Source organism: Leptonychotes weddellii, chromosome 4 (assembly GCF_054177405.1).
Source record: "Leptonychotes weddellii isolate Sample4059 chromosome 4, ASM5417740v2, whole genome shotgun sequence".
NCBI classification, from domain to species: Eukaryota; Metazoa; Chordata; class Mammalia; order Carnivora; family Phocidae; genus Leptonychotes; species Leptonychotes weddellii.
The window spans coordinates 39,788,502-39,811,300 of NC_138372.1; the positions used below are offsets into that span (position 1 = coordinate 39,788,502).

At 55.3% G+C, this 22,799-nt stretch overlaps 1 protein-coding gene across 1 annotated transcript; it reads right to left on the minus strand.

Annotated features, from left to right (window-relative positions):
• Positions 1 to 302: 302 nt before the first annotated feature.
• CDCP2 (CUB domain containing protein 2) lies at positions 303 to 14,759 on the minus strand. Its single transcript, XM_081817183.1, has 6 exons — positions 13,653 to 14,759; positions 10,273 to 10,620; positions 7,239 to 7,574; positions 5,960 to 6,313; positions 2,884 to 3,062; positions 303 to 890 (listed from the first exon to the last, which is right to left on the minus strand). Exons 1-6 carry the CDS (start codon positions 13,729 to 13,731, stop codon positions 564 to 566), a joined length of 1,623 nt encoding a protein of 540 aa, XP_081673309.1. The 5' UTR covers positions 13,732 to 14,759; the 3' UTR covers positions 303 to 563.
• Positions 14,760 to 22,799: the final 8,040 nt, after the last annotated feature.

A 22,799-nucleotide genomic window follows, 5' to 3' on the forward strand; every position in this document is an offset into this window, starting at 1 on the left:
CAGCGCCCTTTCTCTCTGTTCCTGGAGTTTGCAGGCAGGACGGGCCCGCTGTGGACAAAGTCCTCAGGGTTCCTGAGTCGGCTCTGGAGAGTGGAGGCCCCTGGATGGTTACTGAGCTTCCTGCCGATGAAGGCTTGTGATAAGCGGTTAGTTGGAAAAATAAGAGATGCCCTTGTTTTTATCCCAAGTCGGTGAAGCCCTTGTGCGTTTAGGGAACTTCAGTTTTACCCTCTGTCACCAGGGACCACAGCTATCCACATTGACAAGTAACACACGGGAGACTTCTTTTCGATAGCAGACTATCTTTGAAATTAGTAACAATTGCGCACACACGGGACATGCCAGAGTTGACAAAGTTCTTAGGCATTCAGGCTCTTCTCTGAGCCTCAAGCCAACCCTGTGAGGTAAGGAGGGCACACGGATCCTCCCTAGGAAAGTGAGACTCAGAGAGGGACAATGACTTGCCCATGGCCACCAACGAGTCGACAACACCCGGCCCTGCCCCTGTTGTGGGGACCCCAAGCTGCCTCCCAGGGAAGCCCGCACCCAGGTCCCTGCCCCCCTCACAGCAGCATCAGGACCACGATGGCAACAACCATGAGGACTCCAGCCAGGATGCAAAGGCCCAGGAAGACAATGTCACTGGTGTCCTGAGGCACCATGGCCACAGGGCCCTCCAGGGCCTCCACCTCATCCCTGGGTGGTGCTTCCTGAAGATGCTCAGCTGTGGCGGCATAGGGCCCAAGCCAGTCGGAGCCAGACAGCAGATGGACAGAAGCCTCCTTGCGCCGTGGCTCACAGCGGACCTCATACTCATGGACGTCCTCCTGCCCGCCAGCCGAGAAGTCGATGTACAGCACGCTGACGATCACTGAGGTGTTGTTCCTCCGCTGTGGGGGTCACGGGGCACTCACTCACACCTGAAGGGGTCGGGGCTGACCCTGTGCCCCTAGGTATGTAGGGACTCTGTGCCAAGGGGGCAGAACGCCAGGAGCCTGGGTTCTAGTGCCAGCTTGACCACCGACTCCCTTCCCACTTGGAACCTCAGGGTCTCCACCTGTAAAACGGACACTATGGGGATGTCTGATGGGTCCGTGTTTGCTCTGGCTTCAAGGAGGCGGGGTCTATGAAAGACAATAACAGCAAGAGCAGGCCCATCTGCCATGTTCCAGGCTCTGTTTTAAGTGCGTTGTCTCATTTCATTCTCACTACGATCCTCTTTTATTGGTACCATTAATATCCCCATTTCACAGATGAGGAAACTGAGGCCCAAAAGTTAAATCCCTTGTCTGAAGTCACACGACACACAAGTGACAGAGCGGGCAGACAGGAAAGGTAGGAAGCTGCCGTCCCTGGACACTGGGCCACCCCTCTGGGGAAGGGTGTGAAAGGGAGTTTCAAAGGGGCTTCCAAAAGGCTCTGATTCCATGTCCCCAAAGGAGGCTTCTGCATTTGTGCCCTCAACCTGTCTGCCCCCAAACCCTCTGAGGAGGACCGGTGTCCTTGATTTTTGTGATACAGAATTGAGACCCTGGGCAAAGAAAGATGGGGCCTGTGAGTAGAAGGGGACCCAGTAAAGTCAGTCCACATGATAAAGAAGGGAGGAGAAAAATCACAGGAAGTGGAAGTTTTTAGGGGTTGTTGATGAGTGAGAGACTTGAAGGGGAAAAGCCAGCCACACAAGATGTGCTGTTATGGTTATGAAATCAAGTCTCCGTTGTTTTTTAAGAGATGCACAGAAAGGTGGCCATTGCCTTGGGCTGTTTGAGCTGTGCATCTTTGAGAGCAGCTCAGTGCAGAGACTGGTCCTCGAGCATCTAGGACGTATAACGGTGACACTAGGAATCCAGGAGTCTAAGTTTCTCAGCTTTTATGTTTCCGTGGTATTAGCCCCAAGATTCTATGATTCTGTGGCTCCGAGTTATGGTGGTGGTTGCATGCCTCTGAGCCTCTGAGTGTCCGTGATACCTCGTTCTCCGTTTCCTGGTTCCCTGCCTCTGGGATTCTCTGTCCGTCATTTCATGACTCTGTGGAGTGTCCACAGAAAATCCCTGAGGGACTTAGGGCATGGAGTCAGGGTGAGGGCAGATCATCTTGGCAGCCAAGACTGCCCCCACTTCTCTCCTCAAGTCAAAAGGACAGAGGTTGCCAGAGGCTGGGGAAGAGGAGGGGTGGGCTGGAGGGGCCCCAGGTGGACATTTGGCTAATGTGGGGGGCAGGGTGGTATGGCTTGCTGGAAAGTGGTGATTTCTGCCAAGCCAGTCTGACACATCCCTGGACACCAAGCCTTGGGGGTGGGGGTGAGCTCTCCCTGGAAGGGGGGAATCTCTCCTTTCCCCTTTAACCTGCCCCTAAGAATGCAGACATCTGAGGTGCTTGGGCCACTGCCCAGCGACTCCGAGGGCCCCAAACCTGAATTCATTTGTAAGCCTCACTGCCTTTGGGGGGAAGTGGATCCTGTTACTTGAAAGGCCCTTTTGTTCTGTGGAGCACAGGGACCATTTGGATCACAGGTTGGGGAAGGGGTGGCTGGAGGCAGCCGCCGGGTGTGAAAGGGGTGAGGCCTGGGGGGGTGGGGAGTTCCCGGGAGAAGGGAAGGAAGAGCAGGAAGGCCTCCAAGGACGGTCAGGGTCAGGGCCTTGCAGGAGGAGCCTTCCATAGGGTTGTCGCTGGGTTACTCAGTGGGGCCCCCTTCTCTGTCTCCCATTTGAGTTCTTTGTCACGTCTACACTGAGCAAGTTTGTTGAGTTGTGCAACCAGGCTTGTGGGGTCACTGAGCCAGGAGGAGAAGCTGAATTCTCAGGAATGGCAGGTGCCTCTCAGCAGGGGTCAGACGCCCTCCCTCACACCTGCGCCCCCCCTCCCCCCCCGCCCAGCCCCTACCTGAGACTCGGTGCCGCAGGTGTCAAAGCGGGCCTGGATCCGGAAGGTGCCACCGGCTTCCTGCGCAGCACAGCTGCGGCTGCCCAGGTAGACCTTGGTCCGCTCCAGCGGTGCCAGAGTCTGTGCGGCAATCAGGATCTGGAAGTCCGTGCGGGAGCAGCTCACGTTCATGGGCACGACTGGGGACGGAGGGAGGGAGCGGCTGGAGGCCTTAGGGGCAGGAAGTCTGCCCCCACCACCCCGACACCCCACGCAAAGGGTGATGTGTGCAGCCTAACGGGGATGTTTCACGTGTGTTACTCCGTTTAACTCCCTCAGACTATGAGTTCCCGAGGGCAGGTACCCGGCCTTCTCATGTCCTTGCAGCCTGGCTCAGAGCTTGGCAGGTGCTGTGAATTCTGAATTCTGAATGAATGAATGAGTGAGTCAGTGAATGAATGAATGAATGAATGAGTCAGTGGATGTATGAATGAATGAACGAATATTCTTAATCCTAAGAAGAGGTACTACCTGCTGATCTCTTTACCATGTGCCAGGTAATTCGTTCAACCATTTAACAAATATTTCTTGTTGGCCTACTATGTGCAGGACACTATTCTGGCACCACAGAAAAAGAAATGGAAAAAAAAAAACAACCCAACACCCCAAACTTCCTGCCTTCTTGGACCTTACATTCTAGTTGGGCAAGGGGGCAATAGATAGGTAAAATGAAAGATGTGTTGGAGTGGGCTGAAGGAAAATCAAGCGGAGAAGCAAGACAGGGAAAGGCAGAGTATGTGTGTGGGGGTGGGGGGCAGAACTGCGGAGAAGAAAGCCTCACTCGCTCCCCACGGTGATCCCATGAGGTGGACACAACTAAACCCATTCTACAGTTTTGGAAACTGAAGCTCTGAGAGGTAAAGTTGTTTGCAGTGGTTGAGTTGGGATTTCAGCCATTATTGAGTCTGTAGGTGATCCCCCCCACCCTATTTGGTGGGCCCCCACAGCCCTCCAGGCCGAGATGGTGTGACTCTCTGTGTCTGGGTATATCAGAGCCTGTGTGCGTGTACAGGGCAGTGCTGGCTGGCGTGGGGGCAATGGAGGGGGAGGAGAGGGCGGCTGGTGGGTGGGAAAGAGAAGAGATGGCAGGCAGAGGCCTGGAACTCTCAGCCCCTCTCCGGGAAATGCCTCAGACATATTTCAGCCTCTGGTGTCTGGGCAGTCGGGGATTTATGGGCCCGCCATCTCCCACGATGATCTCGGTGGCACTGAACTGTGTGTCACCCCTGATTGATGCTGAGGTTGTCCTCTAGCCGGGAGGCCGCCTGCAGCCTGGGCCACATCTGGAACCTCGTCTAGCACGAGTGCCCCTGTCTGGCCCTGGGCTCCCACAGGGATCTGGGGAGGGGGGCGGGGTGGGTGGGAGCGGGGGCTCCTGCCGCTGGAACAGAGCTGGGTTTAGAGCTGCCCCACCCTCAGGCTCTGTAGGCACCAGAAGGAGAAGGGGCTTGTCCAAGATCCCACATTGCTGGGAGAGGACCCATGCCTAGAAATAAGACGATCAAACCAAAGGGGACCTTAAAGATCCTTCAGCCAGTGTCCTCATTTTACAGGTGGAATAACAGACCTGCAGAGAAAAAACCACCTGTAGCTAGCTGAGGCAGAGCCTGTGGCCCCTGGCTCTCCGGAGTGAAACCCTAGGAGGGGTCACTCTCACAAGGGACAGCTCTCCTCCCCCAGGTTATGGAGGAAGCCAACTGAGGCCCTGGAGGGTGGGTCTGCCCAGGCCACTTCACTGCCACTAGCTCGCTGTGGCGCAACCGTGTCCTTCCCCATCACCACTTGCGTAGGGGGTAAGGATGGAGGGAAGATGCTTGATTGCAGACCAGGCCCGAGACATGTGAGGGACAGACATCCACCCTCAGCAAGGATGTCCCCTGTTCTCTCTTTTCATCTGAATGGCCGCCTGCAGAGGACATTCATCAACCCCTTGCATGGATGAGGCCACTGGATAGTCGGTAAATGGGAGCATTTGGATGTGGCCCTGGTCTGTCGGAACTCAGCCCTGGCTCCCTCCGCCGGGACCCTACTGGGCCACAAAGAAGGCAGGCAGGGGTCCTAGTCTTGGCCGTGCCCCCGTTGCCCACGTGACCGCGGTGAAGTGTTTCTGCTCTCTGCCCCTCCCTTTCCACACCTGCACAACAAGAAGCTTTCGCCTGCTCAGGTAGAGGGAAAATGGGTCCAGAGCCAGGCTTTTCTGGGCCCACGGGCCAGGGAAGGGTGACGGGAAGAGGGGAGAGATGGTGGAGGCTGCTGGCTGGCAAATCTAACGGGCACTATGGAAGCTGGAAAAGCCCAGTGCCAGCATTCTCAGCCGCCTCTGCCACTGGGCATGGCCACCTGACCAAGTTCAAACTCTTGAGACCAAGAAGTCTTCCAAGAGCTTCTGAAAATGCTTTTGTTTTCCTGGTAACGGGACATTTGTAGCTGGCATCTCCCCTACCCTCTTCCAGCCTCGAACGTGGACATGATGTCCGAAGTTGTAGCAGCCATTTTGCAGTCATGAGGCCAAGAGAATCCCAGAGATACCAGCTGAGACAGTGTTAAGTCCCTGAACCAACAAAGCAGCTCCCTAGCTCCAGACTTCTTGTTATGTGAGGAAAACAAAAGCCACTTGTTCAAGCCACTGTCAGTCAGGATTTATGACCGATATAAGCAAAGCTTGTCGACATCTCCATGGTTATACCAATTGTTTATCACAAGTAACATGGCCATATTTTGCGTACTATCCCTGGATACACAGGATAAACCACAGCAGGAGAGAGGCCAGGGGCCCAAGGGGGAAGGAGAGAGATGGGGGGAATTAGGGCACGTGGAGTTGGAAGCTGGGAAGGCAGGACTCTGCGGGGTGGAAATAAGCAAGGGCCACGTTGGTGCGGTCCCTGGGGTCCCAGGGCAGCAGTCAGCAGTGTTGTAGCCACCCGAGAAAAGGTTGGAGGAGACCCGCGGTGGGATGGAGGGAGGAAGCTGCAAAGGACCCCAGCCTTGCCCACACCCCCCCTCCATCAGCACGCCCACACCCTCCACCCCAGCTGACCTCCAATGTAGGCCACGGAGAAGCCCCTCCGGGTGGTGCTGCGGTCCGTGTGCAGTAGGAGCAGAAGCTGGTTGCGGCTCGAGGTGACCGGGGCTGGCAGGTGGTGGCCACACCAATTCCCCAGCAGGGAGGCCTCCTCGCTGGCCCCATCAAAGGCTGCCAGATGGTCGAAGTCACAGGTCCTGGTCAGGCTGTTGGGACCCTCTAGGTCCAGGTCCAGGAAGAACACCTTGACCCGGTAGCCTGGAGGCAGGCGGATGGTCCAGTGGCAGTGAATGTTGTTAGGGTAGGCGCTGGGGTACTGGGGACTGGAGAAGTTGCCCCGCACAGCCGTGTATACCTCCTGGCATTCTCCTGGGTTGGGGAGAGTGGGACAGAAGGGACAACAATGAGAAGGGTGGAGACTGTCACCCTCTGCAGTACAGCTTGGGCAGTGGGCACCATAAAGGTCCTAAAACCACCCTGGCCCACCACCTGGTGGGCACCGTGGTGGGCAAACCAGACAATGGATCCCAAAGCCTGCTTTAAACGGGAACTAGCTGAAGGCTAGGACTCTCATTCCAATTGGCAGTCCACTTCACGAGTGCTGGTCCGGTTAGGACTTCAATAACCAGACCTAATACTTGTCCTCAGAGTTGAGTCCAAACTTGGACCTGACAGACAAGATGGCTCATGACATGACCTTGCTTGTTTTGTCACTGCCCCTCATCCAGCCCTACCTTCCAGCCTCCCCAAACACCTCCCAGCATACGAGCACACTAAACCCTCTCTGTCCTCCCTGCCTTCGCGCATGCTGATCTCTCTGCCTGGAATACCCTTCCCTTCCTTCTGCCTCTGGCTAACTCCTTCAAAGCACTACTCAATTCTCTCCTCCTCCAGGAAGTCATCCATGATTCTTATTGTTAACAAAGATCACAGTGGGTTGTCATTGTCTATTTCCTTCTCCATCTCCTCCACTCTCTAGTTCATTTTACTATCAAGGGTTCATTCATTCATTTGTACACACATTGATTGAATCCCTTCTATGTGACAGGTACAGAGACAAACCCATAGGAACTCACAATCAGGGGAAATCAACGTGCCGACCACATTCATAATGATAAGTGTTAGATCATTGCTGCAAAAAAAAACTCCAGAAGGAGTTGAAAGAAAGGACTAATTCTGAGTCAATCAGGAAGACTTCACAGAGGAGGTGACATGCTTACGCCTTGGCACTGGCCAGGCAGGGACACGCACAGCATGCACAGGGGACTCGAGGTATAGCCCCAGCCCCTTCTACCTGAGAAGTAGTAGGCCTTGAAGCCCCGGCCTCCAATGTTAAAGTCAGACTTGAAGACCACCTGCAGCTCGTGGCCCAGGGACACAAGAGTGGGGGGCCGGGTGCTGCCACAGTAGCGATGCCCGTGGGCGGGGCCAGGCCCCCCAAGCACGGCCACGTAGTCATAGGTGCACTCCTCACTGCCCTCCACCTGGAAGTCCACGAACACCAGCTTGACGGTGGCGGGGCCGGAGGCGTGGATCACCCAGTGGCACTCCACGTTGTTGGGGTAGTTGTCCGGGTAGTCAGGGCTGGTAAGGACCCCTGAAAGGCCCGTTAGGACACCACCACACACATCTGCAAGGAAGCCCTCCTGAGCTGACTTTTCTTCCTCCCCGTGGCCCCCCAACCCCCTCCCTTGGGAACAGGACACCCCTCAACGTGCCACCCCCCTGGGTATCTATCTCATGGAAACCTCGTCACCATCCACTGAGCGCTTGCTGTGTGGCAGGCACAGACCTGGCACTTGGCACCAACGCTGTCTTTTGACACCATTACCATCACCCTAGGGGAATGCACAGTGGTTCTCCCCATTCTATGGTCGCGAAAATGGAGGCACGGAGAAGGTAAGTAACTTACCTGGGGGAGTCTAGGTTCACCCAGATAGACCCTGAGACAAGGGTGTGAGCACAAGGAGTTTATTTGGGAGCTATAAGGGCCAACAGAGGGCATGTCAAGCCAGCTGCCCAGCCCTGTTGGGGAATCCTGGGGAATGGCGTCAGGCACACACCTCAGAGTTATGTCACCTGAGAGAAAGGGAGCTGAGGCGTTCATACACCAACTCCCAAGAGCCCAGGCCGAGGGCTGTGGGGACAGAGGCGACCTGCCGAGACTCCGGAAGAAGGCTTCACATAGAGATATGGAGGTTGGCAGGAGCCACTGAAGTGATGAGTCCCCGGGAACCTGGGTGGGGCCCTGGTGGCAGGCCACCCAGCTGGTAATGGGGAGAGCAGGCATCGCCTGGTTGCAGAGCCTGGGCACTTGACCTTGTGATTCTCACTGTCCCTTCCTACCAGGCCTGTGGCGCACAGAGGCTGAGGTGCCCAAGTTCAGCAATGTTCTCAAAGCGCCCTGACAGAGGAAACTGAGGCTTGGAGAGAGGGTCTGGTGAAGTGGAGATGGGCTTGAAGTCTGAAGACAGGTGTCGGTCCTCAGCTCTGTCTTCTATGAGGGGTGTGACCCTGGGCAAGTGACCCAGCCTCCATGAGCCTCATGGGAATACGAGAGGTCAGAAGACCTGCCCAGCCTGATCCACCAGGTGCAGGCTCATGCAGAATCTCCAGTGCTGATGAAACCCTTTTGGAACCCAGCCCTGCCAATCCAGCCAGGAGGTGGCTGATGATGAATGCCCTGACCATGTGGAGGCACCAGCAGGGTGGGGCACACTGCTGTTTCCCAAGACGCCAAGAACCTCACCCCAGGGCTTGGCTTTGTGAACCTAGCTCTGCTCTGGGCTGGGCGCTAAGACTTCTTGTCCCAGTGTTCCTGCTTTCAGCCGTGTAACCTTGGGAAGGCACACTCCCTCTCTGCTCTTAACTTTACTGTTTGTGAAATGAGAGGGCAGGTTCTGACAGTCTGTGAGATCCTTTTCCACGTGAACACACTTAGCAGAAGCTTTGAATTGTGCTCCGGAGCTTTGCAGCAGCCCCCTGGGGCATCCGTCGGCCTGCACGTGGGGCAAATTTCACTCCTGTGCTGTATTCAAGCTCTCTTTAACGCGCTGAACAACAGCATCCACAGTCACAGGTCATATATAAAAATTTCACTCATTGGAGGCCATCCATATTGACTTATGTTTTCAGTGATTGGCTTATAATAAGTAAATGTTAAAAATATGAACTTCAAAAATACAGTAAATGCATACCAAGAAAGTACTGCCTTTATCTCTTTTATATATAAGGGATTAACCTAAGTTTCCATTTGCTATAATGGTACTCCTGTTTTTAAAAATGCTGGAAAAGGGGCACCTGGGTGGCTCAGTCGTTAAGCATCTGCCTTCGGCTCAGGTCATGATCCCAGAGTCCTGGGATCGAGCCCCGCATCGGGCTCCCCGTTCAGGGGGAAGCCTGCTTCTCCCTCTCCCACTCCCCCTGCTTGTGTTCTCTCTCTCAAATAAATAAATAAAATCATAAAATAAAATGTGGGAAGACATTGCTTATGGAATTATGACTTTGATATCCTAACATTTTAAAATCCTAAGAGTCTAAAATTCCAAAACTGTGACGAGATCAGTCTGTGATTCTTGTGTTTTGGCATTCCGCAGTTCTGTGCCTCGAAAGCCAGCTCAGGGAGGGGCGTCCCACCCGAGCCCTCCGACTGTTGTATGGGGAAACCTGCGTCCCAAGAGCCTCTGTGGTTGTCTGTGGCTTGAGCGGACACAAGTAAGGCGTTGGGTTTGGGCCTTGGGAGAAGGGAGGAAGTTTGAGTGTCTGCAGAGAGGCCTGGAGACAAGAGGAAAGCTGAGACGAGCAAAGCCTCTGCTCCCCTCACTAGACTAAGGGGCAGGTTTCCAGGCAGAGGGAGGGAGGGTTAGGGATCCACAACGTAAGAGGCATTAGGTAAGGCCTGGGGAGGGAGAGTGTCACCGGCTCCACACAGATGGCCCTCGTGCATCTTTTACTCCAGAGGACTTGGGGTGGGGTGCCAGGGGTCCCTGCGCCCGTAAGTGATGGGGTGCTGCAGAGGGACGGGCAGCAGGGGCAACCTGGTGTCCTCTCCTTCGTCCTGATGCCATGGTATGGGATAAGAAGGACCATAGCGAGCACAAGAGGCCTTGCTCCTGGGTACAGTGAGACCCTCCCAGGGCTCCCAGGACTGCTGCCCTGAAGATGGGAACCTACAACACCATGACCACCGCTGGAAGCTGTCCTTGTCCCTGAGCTGTGGCAGCAGGGCCATCCAGGCTCCGGAGCTGCCGGCAAGCCTCGCCTCAGCCCACAGCTCTCCTCCCCCCGGCCCCCGCAGGGCCCCCCTCTCCCTGCCAGGCCCCCCTTGCCTTTCTGGTAGCCAGCAGAAAAGCCTTGGCTGGCCACGTGCTTGTCTGAGTGGAAGACGACAGACATGACGTGCCAGGAGGAGGTGAAGGGCGGCGGGGGCACCCGGCCGCAGAACCTCCCCAGCAGGCTGCCCTTGTCCCCCGAGGCCCCGTTGTACACCTCCAGGTAGTCGAAGCCGCAGGAGTCATGGTACTCCAGGTCGAAGGCGTGGAAAGTGAGCAGCACCGAGGAGCCCTCGGCCACCACGATCAGCCAGCTGCACTGTATGTTGTAGGGGTAGAGTCTGGGGAAGTTGGGGCTGGAGAAGTTTCCGGAAGGTGCTGAGAGCACACCCCCACATTTGACACCTGGGGCAAGAGGGAAGAATGGCTCGGTCAGTGCTGGGGTCCTGGATGGTAGAGCCGGCCACAGACCTGGGTCTTCGGGATGGGGTGAGGGAGCATGAGGCCATGACCCTAAATCAATTCACTGATGCACGTGTTTGCTCATTCATCTGCTTAATCCTCAAATACTTATCAAGCACTCTTTTATTCATTCAACAAATACCATCTGAGTGCTAGGCAATGTTCTAGGTGCTGGGGTTTCAGCAGGAACAGAACAGACAAAAATTCTTGCCTTCGTGGAATCTCCTGGGTGGTTCTGATGGGGAATGCAGATGATAAACACGGTGAGTAAAATATAGAGCATACTGAAGAGTGATTAGTGTTATGGAGAAAAATAAAGCAGGGAGAGGAGACAGAAACGTTGGGGCAGATCTATAATTTTAGATAAAACAGTACTATATGCCAGATCCTAGGCGTGTACCGTAGGGAATTTAAAAATTACAAACGATAATACCCCCACCCTCAGTGAGGATGCGCACAGCCTATTGTACTCTCACAAGTACATTCTTATACGCGCATATTTGCTGATATTTAAAAAAAAGAAAACAATGGAAGGAAACTAATAAAAATGATTCTCTGTCAGGGGAAGGAGTAAACAGAGGGGAGGAAAACAGGCATGAAGCTAGACCTTTTTCAATGAGACCTGTTTTATAATTTTGACTTTATAGTCATGAATGACTTTTTTTTTAAAGATTTTATTTATTTATTTGACAGAGACACAGCGAGAGAGGGAACACAAGCAGGGGGAGTGGGAGAGGGAGAAGCAGGCTTCCCGTGGAGCAGGGAGCCCAATGTGGGGCTCCATCCCAGGACCCTGGGATCATGACCTGAGCCGAAGGCAGACGCTTAACGACTGAGCCACCCAGGCGACACTCATGAATGACCTTTAATATAATTTTTAAATTAGCAAAAAACCATTTTAAGTAACCCCTAAAAATCCAAAACTGAAACAAATATCATATACATATATCAAGTTGGAGGCACATTCATCATGGGGGGAAATGATTTCAAATGACTTGGAAATACACTTTTTTGACTGTACATTCCTAGAGGGATATATTCCCGGGACAAAACGAAGCACAAAGAACTCTGAAACTTGACTCAGGAGACTTACTGTTTGTAACAACAGTCAGTACTGCTATTTTACAGTATTTTAAAAATTGGAATAAAGCACGTCTGCTAATGTCAATAGAAGCTAAGAGGTTCCATGTAAGAAGAGAGCAATACAACCATAAAATTAAAAAATTAAATAGAATGCTTGTGATCCTCAATTTGAATTAAAGACAGTATGAATTTAAGACTTATTTTTGTTTCTAAAAAAAAAAAAAAATTAATTTCCTAGCTCTGTTCACTGAAAAGGCCAAAGAGCCTGTACCAGGCCTGGGCTGACTCAGCATGGGGCTCTCCCGGGGAGCGCACTGTGGAATGGGAGGGCTGTCAGCAATGCCATAGGGGGCCCGAGGGAGGAGGGCTAATCTTGCTGGGCCAGCACTGTTGGGGGCTGGGGGGACAAGATTCACAGGGAAGGTGGTGTTTGAGTTTGCCCAGGAGGGACAAGAAGGTTGTTAGTTGGGGACAATTTGGAGGGAGGAAATGGCACGGACTCACAGTCACCTAGCCTCCCCGAGCCTCAGTCACGCATCTGTGAAATGGGGTGTCTGTGAGCACCGATGAGACAGAGCTTCTCCTTCAAGGGCCTCAGATGCACACCCAGCTCAGGTCGTCGGCTCCCTGTTGGCCCCTGCATCAGGCCCGGCAGGAACCCCGTCTGATTCATGCCTTTATGGCAAAAGGACAGAGGGATATTCTGTCCGGTGCCTGTCCTTGTCCTTCCCCCAGCCCTGCCCATGGGATAGGAAAAGCCCTGGGAGTGTTGGAGCAGAATTCCTGTGGCCAAGGAGGTCCCAGGTGCCAACACAAGCGTAGGCCTTGTCCTCCGGGACTCAGCCAGATGCCCTGAACCCCAGGATCACCCTGGGGCCGCTATAGCTCCGGAGGCTGGAAAATGGGAACAGCTAGCTTCTCCCCCTACAGGAAGGAGTGAGACGCCTGGGGACCCAGCCCACCTCTGCCACCGAAGAGGTGACTGGCACAAACCCTTTCCTTCTTCGAGCCCCACTTGAGCCTGCAGGAAAACAAGGCACTGAGGGCTGCTTGCTGAGCACCCCCAACATGCACGCCCCTTGAAATTCAGGGAAGTGATACTGTTTCCCAGACAGGCACACAACACAATGGGGCTGGAGCAGCACAAGGAGACCTGGGGCCAGGGTGCTGGCACAGGGTTCTGGGAGGTCCCAGGAGGGAGCCTCTGAGGCTGATGGAAGGATGTGGAAGGCTTCCTGGAGGAGGTGGTGTTTGACCCAAGTTTGATAGATGAGCCACATGTTCTCAGAAGGCAAAACAGAACAGGGACCTTCCAGACAGAGGGTGAAGCATTTCCAGAAGGGGGTATGATCCTCTGCCAGAGCTTGGGGTGCCCAAGGGACACAGGGGACCGAGGCTGGATATTATATAGAGAACTGGGGCCAAACCTGGGGGACACCGAATGCCATCAGGAAGAACTTTGATTTCACCTGGCTGGTGTTGGGGAAGTACAGCAGGCTCTCAGGAGGAGGATAAAGTCTTCCTCCAGCAATAAACCTTCTATTGCCTCTGAGCCATTCCCTTAGCCCTTGGTAGCTATGTCTCCTTGGACAGGTTACTTAACCTCTCTCTGCCTCAGTTCCTTCATCTGTAAAATGGAGGACTCATACCCACCTTGAGGTTTGTCCTGAAGATTAAATGCAATCATATTCGTAAAGCATCCAGCGCAGAGCAGGTGCTCTGCAAATACTGCCTTTCACCATCTCAGAAACAAATACACCCTCAACTCAGCCAACTCCCCCCAAAAAGGCCTTCTGCTTTCTGGCCTCCCACATGGAAACCTCCTGAGACCCTGGCAGCCACCCCCCCCCCCCCCCATTGCAGAGCCAGCCTGTGTCCTCTGGAGCTCCTACCTTTCATGGCGTGGGCCCTGGGGCCTGGGCCCAGCAGCACCAACACCAGCACCAGACAGGACCCCAGCTCTGCCAGCATCCCCTCACTGGGGGCCCCCACGGGTCTGCAGAACTCGGGGCAGGCCAGGATCTGAGGGTCTGGAGCAGGGGAAAGGGAGATGAGTCTGAGAGGGCCTCCAAGTTAATGGTGGCCTGAATAATTCATCGGCCCCTCGAATTAGTAAGCTGATCCCCAGGTGCTTCCTTCATTCCACCCTGAGGTGATGGATCTAGTGTCACCAGCTTGACACATTCTGAGATCTGCACTGGCCGCCCTGGATCGGGAAGAGAAGCACCTCAGGGCGGGAAGGGAATTTGGTGGTAGAGAAAGGGCATGAGTTTTGGGGCTAGGCAGATCTGGCAACCACCCTAAGTCAGCCTCTAGCCCGCCGGGTAGCCTTGAACAAGTCATCTAGCTCCTCTGGGTCTCAGTCTTACTCATCTGTCCAGTGGGGCCATTCAGCCCTGCCTGTAGGAAATGGCAGGCTGTGACCTATGCTGCAGCCCAATGGCTGTCCCATCCCCACCCATGGGGGAGCTGAAGGGACCTTCTAATTAGTGGGACAAGTGGGAAAGGCATCCTTCAGACATGCTTAGATTAGCTCAGAGGGAGGGCAAAGGAGGCTGGAGTGGGCAGCTGATGAGGGAAAATTCTATTTTCATGGAAGAAAGCAGCCGGAATAACAGAATGGGAAAATTGTATTGTGCATCTCCTAGAGCGACCACGGATCCGGGCCACAGTGTAAATTCTGGCCAGGAATATTAAATATTCCCTCCTCAACTGATCCACAAACGCTGCCTGAGCATTACTCTGTGCCAGGCTGGGTGCTAGGAGCGAGGCTGCAGGAACGCTCTCAAGGGCTCTGTGTCCAACAGGAAATAGGCTCTACTTCCTCTGGGAGCTGTACTTGGTTCTGTTCAGCCCAGTGCTCATTCCCCAGCAACTTCTCTGTGCAGAGCCTGCACAGGGCATCTGAGGGAAACATGGCACGCTCCTGCCTCCCAGTGAGGAGCCTGGGCTCTGGTTGGGCCCACAAGGTCTGATTCCCAGCTCTGCCGCTCCTGCCGGGCTGGGGCAGCCTGGGAAAGTGGCCCAACCTCTCTTGAGGCCCGGTCTCCTGAGCACGAAGAGGAGAAAGCTAGTAGCTTGTCGTCTGCTGCAAGGATTAGATGAGCTGGCGCCTGGCTCCGTGCTTGGGAGCAAGCATGATTTTTATTTACCTCAGAGGGACTCAGAGGGCCATCTGCCAGACCACATGCTGCTTCTGGCCCATCCTTGTGTCAGGAGGTCCCCAGGGAGCCCTTTGCTGCCAGCATGGGAGGCCACCTGGAAGGTGTTCAGCAAAGAGCATCGGGGATGGTCGGGCCTGAGGGATTGGCTTACCTTTGGGGCTTGATTGGCAGCAACAGAAAGGTTCTGCTGTCCTGGGCCATCTGAGGGGACAGGAGATTTAATCGCCCCCATTGTGTGCATGAGAGAGGGTGCTGACCTAGTGCCTGCTGAGTGCTGGGGCCTGGCGCCAGGAGCCTCATGCCCGTGTGCACATGCCCTTCCAATGTCACAGGTGCACGGTAGACTCCCTGCCTCACAGAGGAGGAAACCAACACCTAAAGGGTCTGAGCCCACTGTCCTGGGTCGAGCAGCTCCACAGGAAGACCCTGCAACAAGGATTCAAGGGCCAGTAGCTTATTTGGGAGGTGATCCCAGGAGGCACAGGCAGGGGCATGGGCAAGTGAGTCAGGGATGAGAAGAAGCCAGTTGAGGGCATGGTGATGAGTCACTGCCACTGTGGACAACTGAGGCTCCACCCCCATGAGCACCTCCGGGAGATGGTGTAGACTACGGCCCCACGTTGTTCCAGTGAGGGGTGAGGAATGGCCCAAAAGTGCAGGGGTTGCAGGCAGAAGCTGTCTGCATGCCCAGGAATGGTGAAAACCAGGGATGTGGGCGGGGCCGTGGTGGCATCAGCAGAGTCCTGCAGGACAGAAGACTGTGGCCCTTAGTGCGGCTTCACCCTTGACCTGCTATCCCTGGAATTACTCACCTCTGAAATGTTCATTCCACCCCTGAAACAGCCATCTCTTCCCATGCTCCCTGCAACCTCTGGTCTCTTTCCCTGCCCTCTCCCCACACCTGGCATACCCTTTGCCCTATCTTCTCTCTTGGGCTTAGATTCCAGGGTCAGGGCCATCCTGCTCTTTCAAGACATCTGCTGGATCAGCCCAGCTGGCCGCACCCTCCCTTGCAGGTCTGGGCCTCTGAGCACTGCTGGGCAGCACGCCGTCACCATGCGGTGGCACTAGCACCATTTCAGCATCTCCAGCCCTTCCTGGGTCTCAGTTCCACCCCCCAGCCTTTCCGTGTTTCCCTAGGTGGCTCTCTCTCTGACCCTCCATGGACATCATCCCAGACGGTCACCAGTCTCCCCCTATAATAACCCCAGCCCCTCCTGCAGAGCCAAAAAGACGTAAAGCAGAAACCCCTACACCTCACAGCCCTCCCCCTGTCTCCAAGTGCTCACGCGTCCCTTCCCTCCAGCCTCAGGGAACGGTGGTTCCACATCCTGTCCGAGGCCAATTCCCCTCTTGTGCCCGGAGCCTGCCCGTCTCACTGCCGTAGGGACCTAACCCTGCATTAGCTCCCCATTCTCCAGGTCCCCAGCCTCGCCTGCCTGGCTGCCCTTCTCCCATCCCCGTTTAGGCATCATGGGGGTGGCTGGGATACAAACACTTTCCATGAGCCTGTGTTTCCCTCCAGCTCGCACCCTACCCATCTGCTGGCCCTCAGAGCCCGGCTTCTTGAAGGCTGTGTCTTCCCTTTCTCTCCTCCTCTCCTCCTCTCCCTCCTTTAGGGTCTACAGGGCTGTGGGCATATTACTGCCACAAAAAAACCCGAGGATTTGGTCAGCAAAGTGCAAGGCATGGATGGCTGTTGGGCAGGCAACCGGCGGTAACCACCAGAGTGCCCCTCGGGCCCTTCAAAACCCACAGCGAACTCATCGCCACTCCCCACCCCCAAAATTGCTTCTCCGCTGGGGTTTCCGATTCTAGGTGGTGGCACGACCAGCCCACCGAGCCGGAAATGTAGCAGCTGCCTCGGCCTCCCTTCCCTTCGGTTCTGCACTTGAGCTTGGCGAGCACTGCAGGCTCTGAAACAACTTCTGAAACCACCGCTCCCCACACTCACCACCTGGCTCCTGTCTGCCCACCTCCCTGGCTGGCGCCCAAACTGCTCTCTGCCCTCATCTCTCCAAAACACGGATCTAACCGCATCACCCCTCTGCTCAGGATAAAACCCCAAGTCCTCCGCTTGGCATTCCTGCTTCTTCAGGACACCCCAGACTTCCTTCCTTTCTTCCCCACATCCCAGCCACCGGCATCTCCCTCACTCCTCACGTGCTGTGCCCTGAGACTCAACTGCCCCTCTCTCTGTCCCATCATCCCTCGACAGACTCTTACTCATCCTTCAGAAGGTTACCACCTCCTCCAGGGAGTTGTCCTGCCCCTACCTCAAGCTGGGAGAGTGCCCGCTCCTTGGGAGCACCTGTAGCACAGAGAGGACCACCTGGCTTTTCTGCAAACACCTTGTCTTCTAGGGCTTTCGCTCCAGTGCCCCACACAGGGCTTAGCCCAGAGCACACCATCTCATTGTCTCCGTCCCCGCTGCACACCGTCCCCTCGCACATACTAAGTGCTCAGCAGCCATTGGTGGATTGAACTGCTCGGGAACACACTAGGAAGTGTCCCTGTCAATTTGAGTCCATGCTCATCTGTGTCCAAAGCGTGTGCTTTTACCCCCGCCCAGGGGAATGGCAGGGCGTCTGGTGTTGTGATTTTGCCCAGAGCTCCCAGAACCAAGACCATGTGGGTTCAGACTGCAGCTCTGGCAGCTACTAGCTGTGTGACCTTGGACAAGTCACTTTGCCTCTCCGGCCCTTATTTCCCGAACTGTGAGGAGAACTGTGGCCACCTGTCAGGTGTTGTGAGGACCAGACGGGCGAAGGCACGTGGAGTGTGGAGAGGGCCAGCACTAAACTCGGGTACGTGCTCTCTCTCTCCTCCCGCCTTCCGTTTGTGCGGACTCCCAAGGCTCCACAGACCTCAGGTCAGCTTGCACTGTTCTTTTCATCTCTCCTGGATGTCTCCTCTGCGTGGGGCCTCCCCTGCCGGGCTGCCGCTCCCTGCCATCAGCTGCCTGGCCTCGGCTTCTCTCCCCGTCCCCAGGGGAGGTGGTGGAGAAGGAAGAAAGGCTGCCCTTAGCCTGTGCACCAGGGTCCTTAGTGAGTGCCCGAGCCGCCCACAAGACAGTCAACCCCAGGGGCCCGGCGGCCTTCCAGTGCCAGGCTGTGCAGACTCCCACAGCCAAGCCCTGAGGACACACTCTCAAACTTCCAGGGGGTGTCTTGGCATAGGGATGACTCTCCTCCCCATAACTGGCTCTGCCGCGCCGCAGACACAAGGGAGGCCCCTGAGGAGTGTTGTGAACATGTCTGGGGTGGAGGTACCTGTCTCCGTCACTGCGGATTTGTCCGTCTCGGGGTGCACCTGTGCCATCAGCTGGTCGTGCTGTTTCCTTGGGCACCCGAGCCCTTCTTGGCGTCTATGCATCAGGCACCAAGTACACTCATCTCTCTGTGGGTGACTGTCCGTTTCTGCGTGTGCATATCCCTTTGCAACTGCACCCAACACCGTGCATTCAGAGCCGTTTCTTTGCACACGTGCCCATCTCTGTGCATGCACACGGATCACACCTACTGCTGCCTCTGCGTAGACACTTGTCTCGATGTCTGTGGATATGCAGCTACACCTGCACCCTCCCTGGGTATCCATCTGGGTCTAAGTGCAAATGTCATAGCTGTGTGCATGCATGACCGTGTCGGGGGATCTGCGCCTCTCCACACGTACACGTTTATCGTTTTAAGAAGCTCATGTCTATTTCCACGGGTACACAGCTTATAGGTCTGTGTCTCAGTTGTCACCTCCGGCCGGCACGTCTACCTCTGAGGCTCCTCTCCAAGCCAATTTTGTTTTCCTGTCTGCATTCTGTTACTCCACCTGGGTCAGGGTAAGTTACCCATGGGATAACAAGGTGCTGCCTCAAGCCTCCTCCCACAGAGGTCTGAGCTGACAGAAGGGTGTATGGCAGAGAGCAGGGAGCAGGGAGGCTGTGCCACCCCGGGGGGATTCCTGGCTGGGCCGCAGGGAGTCACACCTCTCCATTAACCAGGGCCCTGGGGACTTAGGGGAGCTTCCCACGAGGATGGGCCCGGTGGCAGAGGCCAGGAGGGAGGGACACCTGGGGAGCACCCACACCCTCTCCTCCCGATGTCTGCAGGGGCTGGCCCTGCAGGGTGGAAGATGGGCATGTCACATCGCAGACTTTCTCTGCCGGGGCCTGCTAGAAAGCCACGGGGTGGCACAGGGTGAGTGGGTGAGGATGTGAGGGAGGAGCAGAAGGGGAAAGGAGGCGGGAGGGAATACAGGCAGCCAACAACTAGGAGAACCAGTGAAGGGAAGGGTGAAGAGCAAGGGGGAAAGCTGAAAGCCGGGGAGGCAGGTCCTGACCGAGACAAGGCTGATGGTGGGCTGGGGGGGAATCCCTGGGGTGGACAGCAGAAGGGGGCTGCCCCTCACAGCCCTGGGAGCCACAAACCGGCCCCAGGGCTGCGACTCTGTGAAGATGACACCGTCTCCCTCCCCCAAGTCTCCTCTCTCTGCGTCTGTTTTTCTCTCAGTTGCTCTGCCCTGTCCTTTCCCAAGGCTTCGCTGCAAAGGCCACATACTGGGAATGATGTCTCAGAAGAACAGATGTGCCAAGGACCAGGTGTCCCGGGAGGCCCCGGACAAGGACGTGACCTTCACAGACTCCGGCTCCTGGGCCAATGAGAAGAAAGTGAGGAGGGGGGCCAGGATCGCCCCCTTTGGTGGGGCCTTCCAGGCCCTGGGTCCTTCCACACCGTATCTCCCTGAACCTCCCAACCACGCAGGGAGGGGCTACTGCCCCCATAGCAGAGTGGAGAAGCTGGGCCTGGCGAGGGTGGGCACTCTCGCTCCTGGGACAGGGCGAGAACCGGGGGCCAGGCAGAGAACGGGCCTCTCAGAGCCCTGCTCACCCTCAGCAATGCTAGGCCACTGCCATTAGCCAGGGTTTAGTGGAAAGGGTGACGAGTCTCGGTTCAAATCGTCCTGGGTTTGGACCCGTGTTTCACATCTGAAAGGTAATGTAATTTTAGGCAAGTCACTCACTTACCTGTGGAGCCCCGGTTTCCTGGTGTGTGAAGGGGGCTTACTAATCCCGCTCTCCATCTCCGTGGGCTGCTGCGTGGATTAAATGCAAGGTCTGAGAGGCAAAAGGGCTTTGCAAACTGTGAAGAGCTGTGCACCATCGGTGTCTTCGGGGGCTACCCTAACAACTGGGGTGACCGTGATAGTGAGCTAGGTGGTGGGCGAAGCCCTTTGTGTAGGTCAGGTCATCTCCTGTAATCCATACATCCCTCTAAGTAGGCCCCCCCATCGCCCAGTGCACAGACTGGGGCACAGTGATGACCCAGGATCATAGTCCTCCTAAATGGCAGGACTGGATTCCAACCCAGGACCATGGAGCTGCAAGGCTGGTGCTGAGTACTGGGTGGGATCCAGCGGAGTCTGACCGAAGGTGAAGGCAGTCCTGGAAGGCTTTGCAGGGCCAGGAGCAGAGGGGTGGGGGAGGCTCAGGAAGGGAGCCTCCTGCTGGCCCAGCTTCTCTCCTCCCCTCCCTTTGATGGCCAATTAGTCCAGCTTCCTTGGCAAGCCAGGACCTTTAACAAGGTTCAAGGTTACATACAGGGGAAACTACCCTGGTGACCTTCCCTGCCTCAGGAGAGGCGGCTAGAATGGCGGTCCCAGGATTACAACCTCCAGGGAGGTGTCTGGAGTGTTCTACGGCCTCCTCTTACCCTCTGGGCCCTCATGTCCTTCTCACCCGCCCACCACATTCCACCTCTTATACCTCCACCCATCCCCACCCAGAGCTCAGGCTCCTGGGAACCTTCCAGAGCCTCCTGCCTTGCACTGGATACCAAGCCTAAAACCTCCCTGCCCCCCAGCAATTGTTGAGCTCCTATTGTTTCAGGCACATTCATATCCAGTCATATCCAAGCTATGTGACCTTGGGCAGGTTCCTTAACCTCCCCCTCTGTGCCTCAGTTTCCTTATCTATAAAATGAGAATAATGAGTTAATATTTGCAAAGGGTTTAGAAGAAGAGTACCTGGCAAGTAGTACATTCTGTTTACTAATATATTTAAACAAAGTTAAAAATCTTTACAAGAATTTTGCAAGGGAAGGATTACCAAGCTCCATTTTATGGTCTGGTAATCAGAGCTCAGAGAGAGTTGCTTTTATTAGTTCATTTATTCAGCAAGCATTATGGAGCACCTACTGAGTGCCAGGCCAATGCTCAATATTTTGTGCACTTTATCTCACCTCACCCTCACAGTTCTGTGAGGAGGTGTTAGTATACGCCAAGGTTTCCAAACCCCTCCTGGGAGGCAGGACTACCCTGGGGGAGACCCCGGGTGGCTGATGGTCTCCCCCAGCACCTGATCACTGGGAGAGAAGCGACCTGTATTTTATCGGGGCTTATTTCAGCCCATGGCATAGAGTAAGTGCTCAATAACTATCTGTTGAGAGAAGGGGTAAAAGTATCCCTAGCTTACAGATGAGGAAAGTGAAGTTCAGAGTAATGAAGCGATTTGCCCAAGATCACGCAACTGCTCAGTGGTGGAGTTGGGATTTGAACCTAAGTACAACCAGCTCGAAAGCCCGTGTTCTTCCTGTGACACCGATTCTACCCACACGGAGGCCCATTTTTGAGGAGGAAGATGAGGTCTGAGCTGGTACGCAGACTTGGATCAGAGGGTTGGAGATGCCTGGAGTGGCAGAGCTGGGGGCTGAGACCCCTGCAGCCTTTTTCATTGAGACCCCTGGTCCCTCCTGCCTCCAACCTGTCCACCTGGCTTTCTCCTCAGGCCACTGGCCATCCTGGTCAGGGAAGCAGCGCTCCCTCATCAGGTCCCCCATTAAGAAGGGGGGCCCCTGAGCTTCAGAAATTCCAAACGCAGAAGGGGCCACACAGCCTCCAGGGCCTCATCGCAGTTTACTGCTTGAAAGCTTACCTGGGAGTAGAGGTGAGAGGGAAGGGTGCAGAGAGGAGGAGGGGTGGGGCGGCCTGAGGAGGAGGGTGGGACGGGGCCTTGGGCCATCTGGGCTTGGAGGAGACTTCAGAGAGCAAGTCCAAGCCCCTTTCCCACCCATTTCTTGGCTGTGGAAACGGAGGGCCAGGGAAGGCAGAAAGATGACAGAGCCTACCTTCACAGAGTGTCCAGGCTCTTTCACATTTATTCTAATAGCTTCTGTGACACTGGGGGACTGCAGACACCTCCAAAGTCAGCATCTTCAAGAAGCCAGCAGAAAGCCTGCACACAAGCAGGCGTTCAGAAATGCTCGCTGAATACACGAAGGAAGGAGTTACTTAGTTCTCAGAATAATCTGGTGAGGTAGGACTTACTATGCCATCGAGGAAACAGGCTGAGAGAGAAGGGAATTGACAACAGCATCGCAGGCTGCAGGAAAGTGATCTCCAGACGCCAGGGACACACGTGGGGTGGGCACCAGAGTGCAGGGGGTTGAGGAGCGAAGGGAGGTGACAAAGGAGACCCTGCAAGTTGGAGGCAGCTCTTCAAGGAGAGGCTGAAAATATGGGAGGAGGGAGGGAGGGCAGAGAGGTTGAGAGACAGAGAGTGCGTTCTTCTCTGGAATAACACAGAGGGAAGGCAGGCTATTGCTGGGTTTTGTTGAGTTGTCATGGGGGAAATTTGGATAGGCTTCAGGGCTGGTTGGATGGAACCAGTAAAGGCTTGCTGGAGATCCCCTGAAGCCCTTCCTCTGGAGCATGGGAGGCAGTTCCCTGAAGGTGGTCACGGGCCTGGGCGTGAAGGTTTGCTTCCTGGCAGAGAGCCCTGCTGCCCCTAGAGGGGGCAGAGGAAGGGGATCAGGGCTCACGGAGACATTGTGGGCCAGGAAGCACTGCACACTTTCCTTACACCATCTCGACCCCACCCCATGGTCA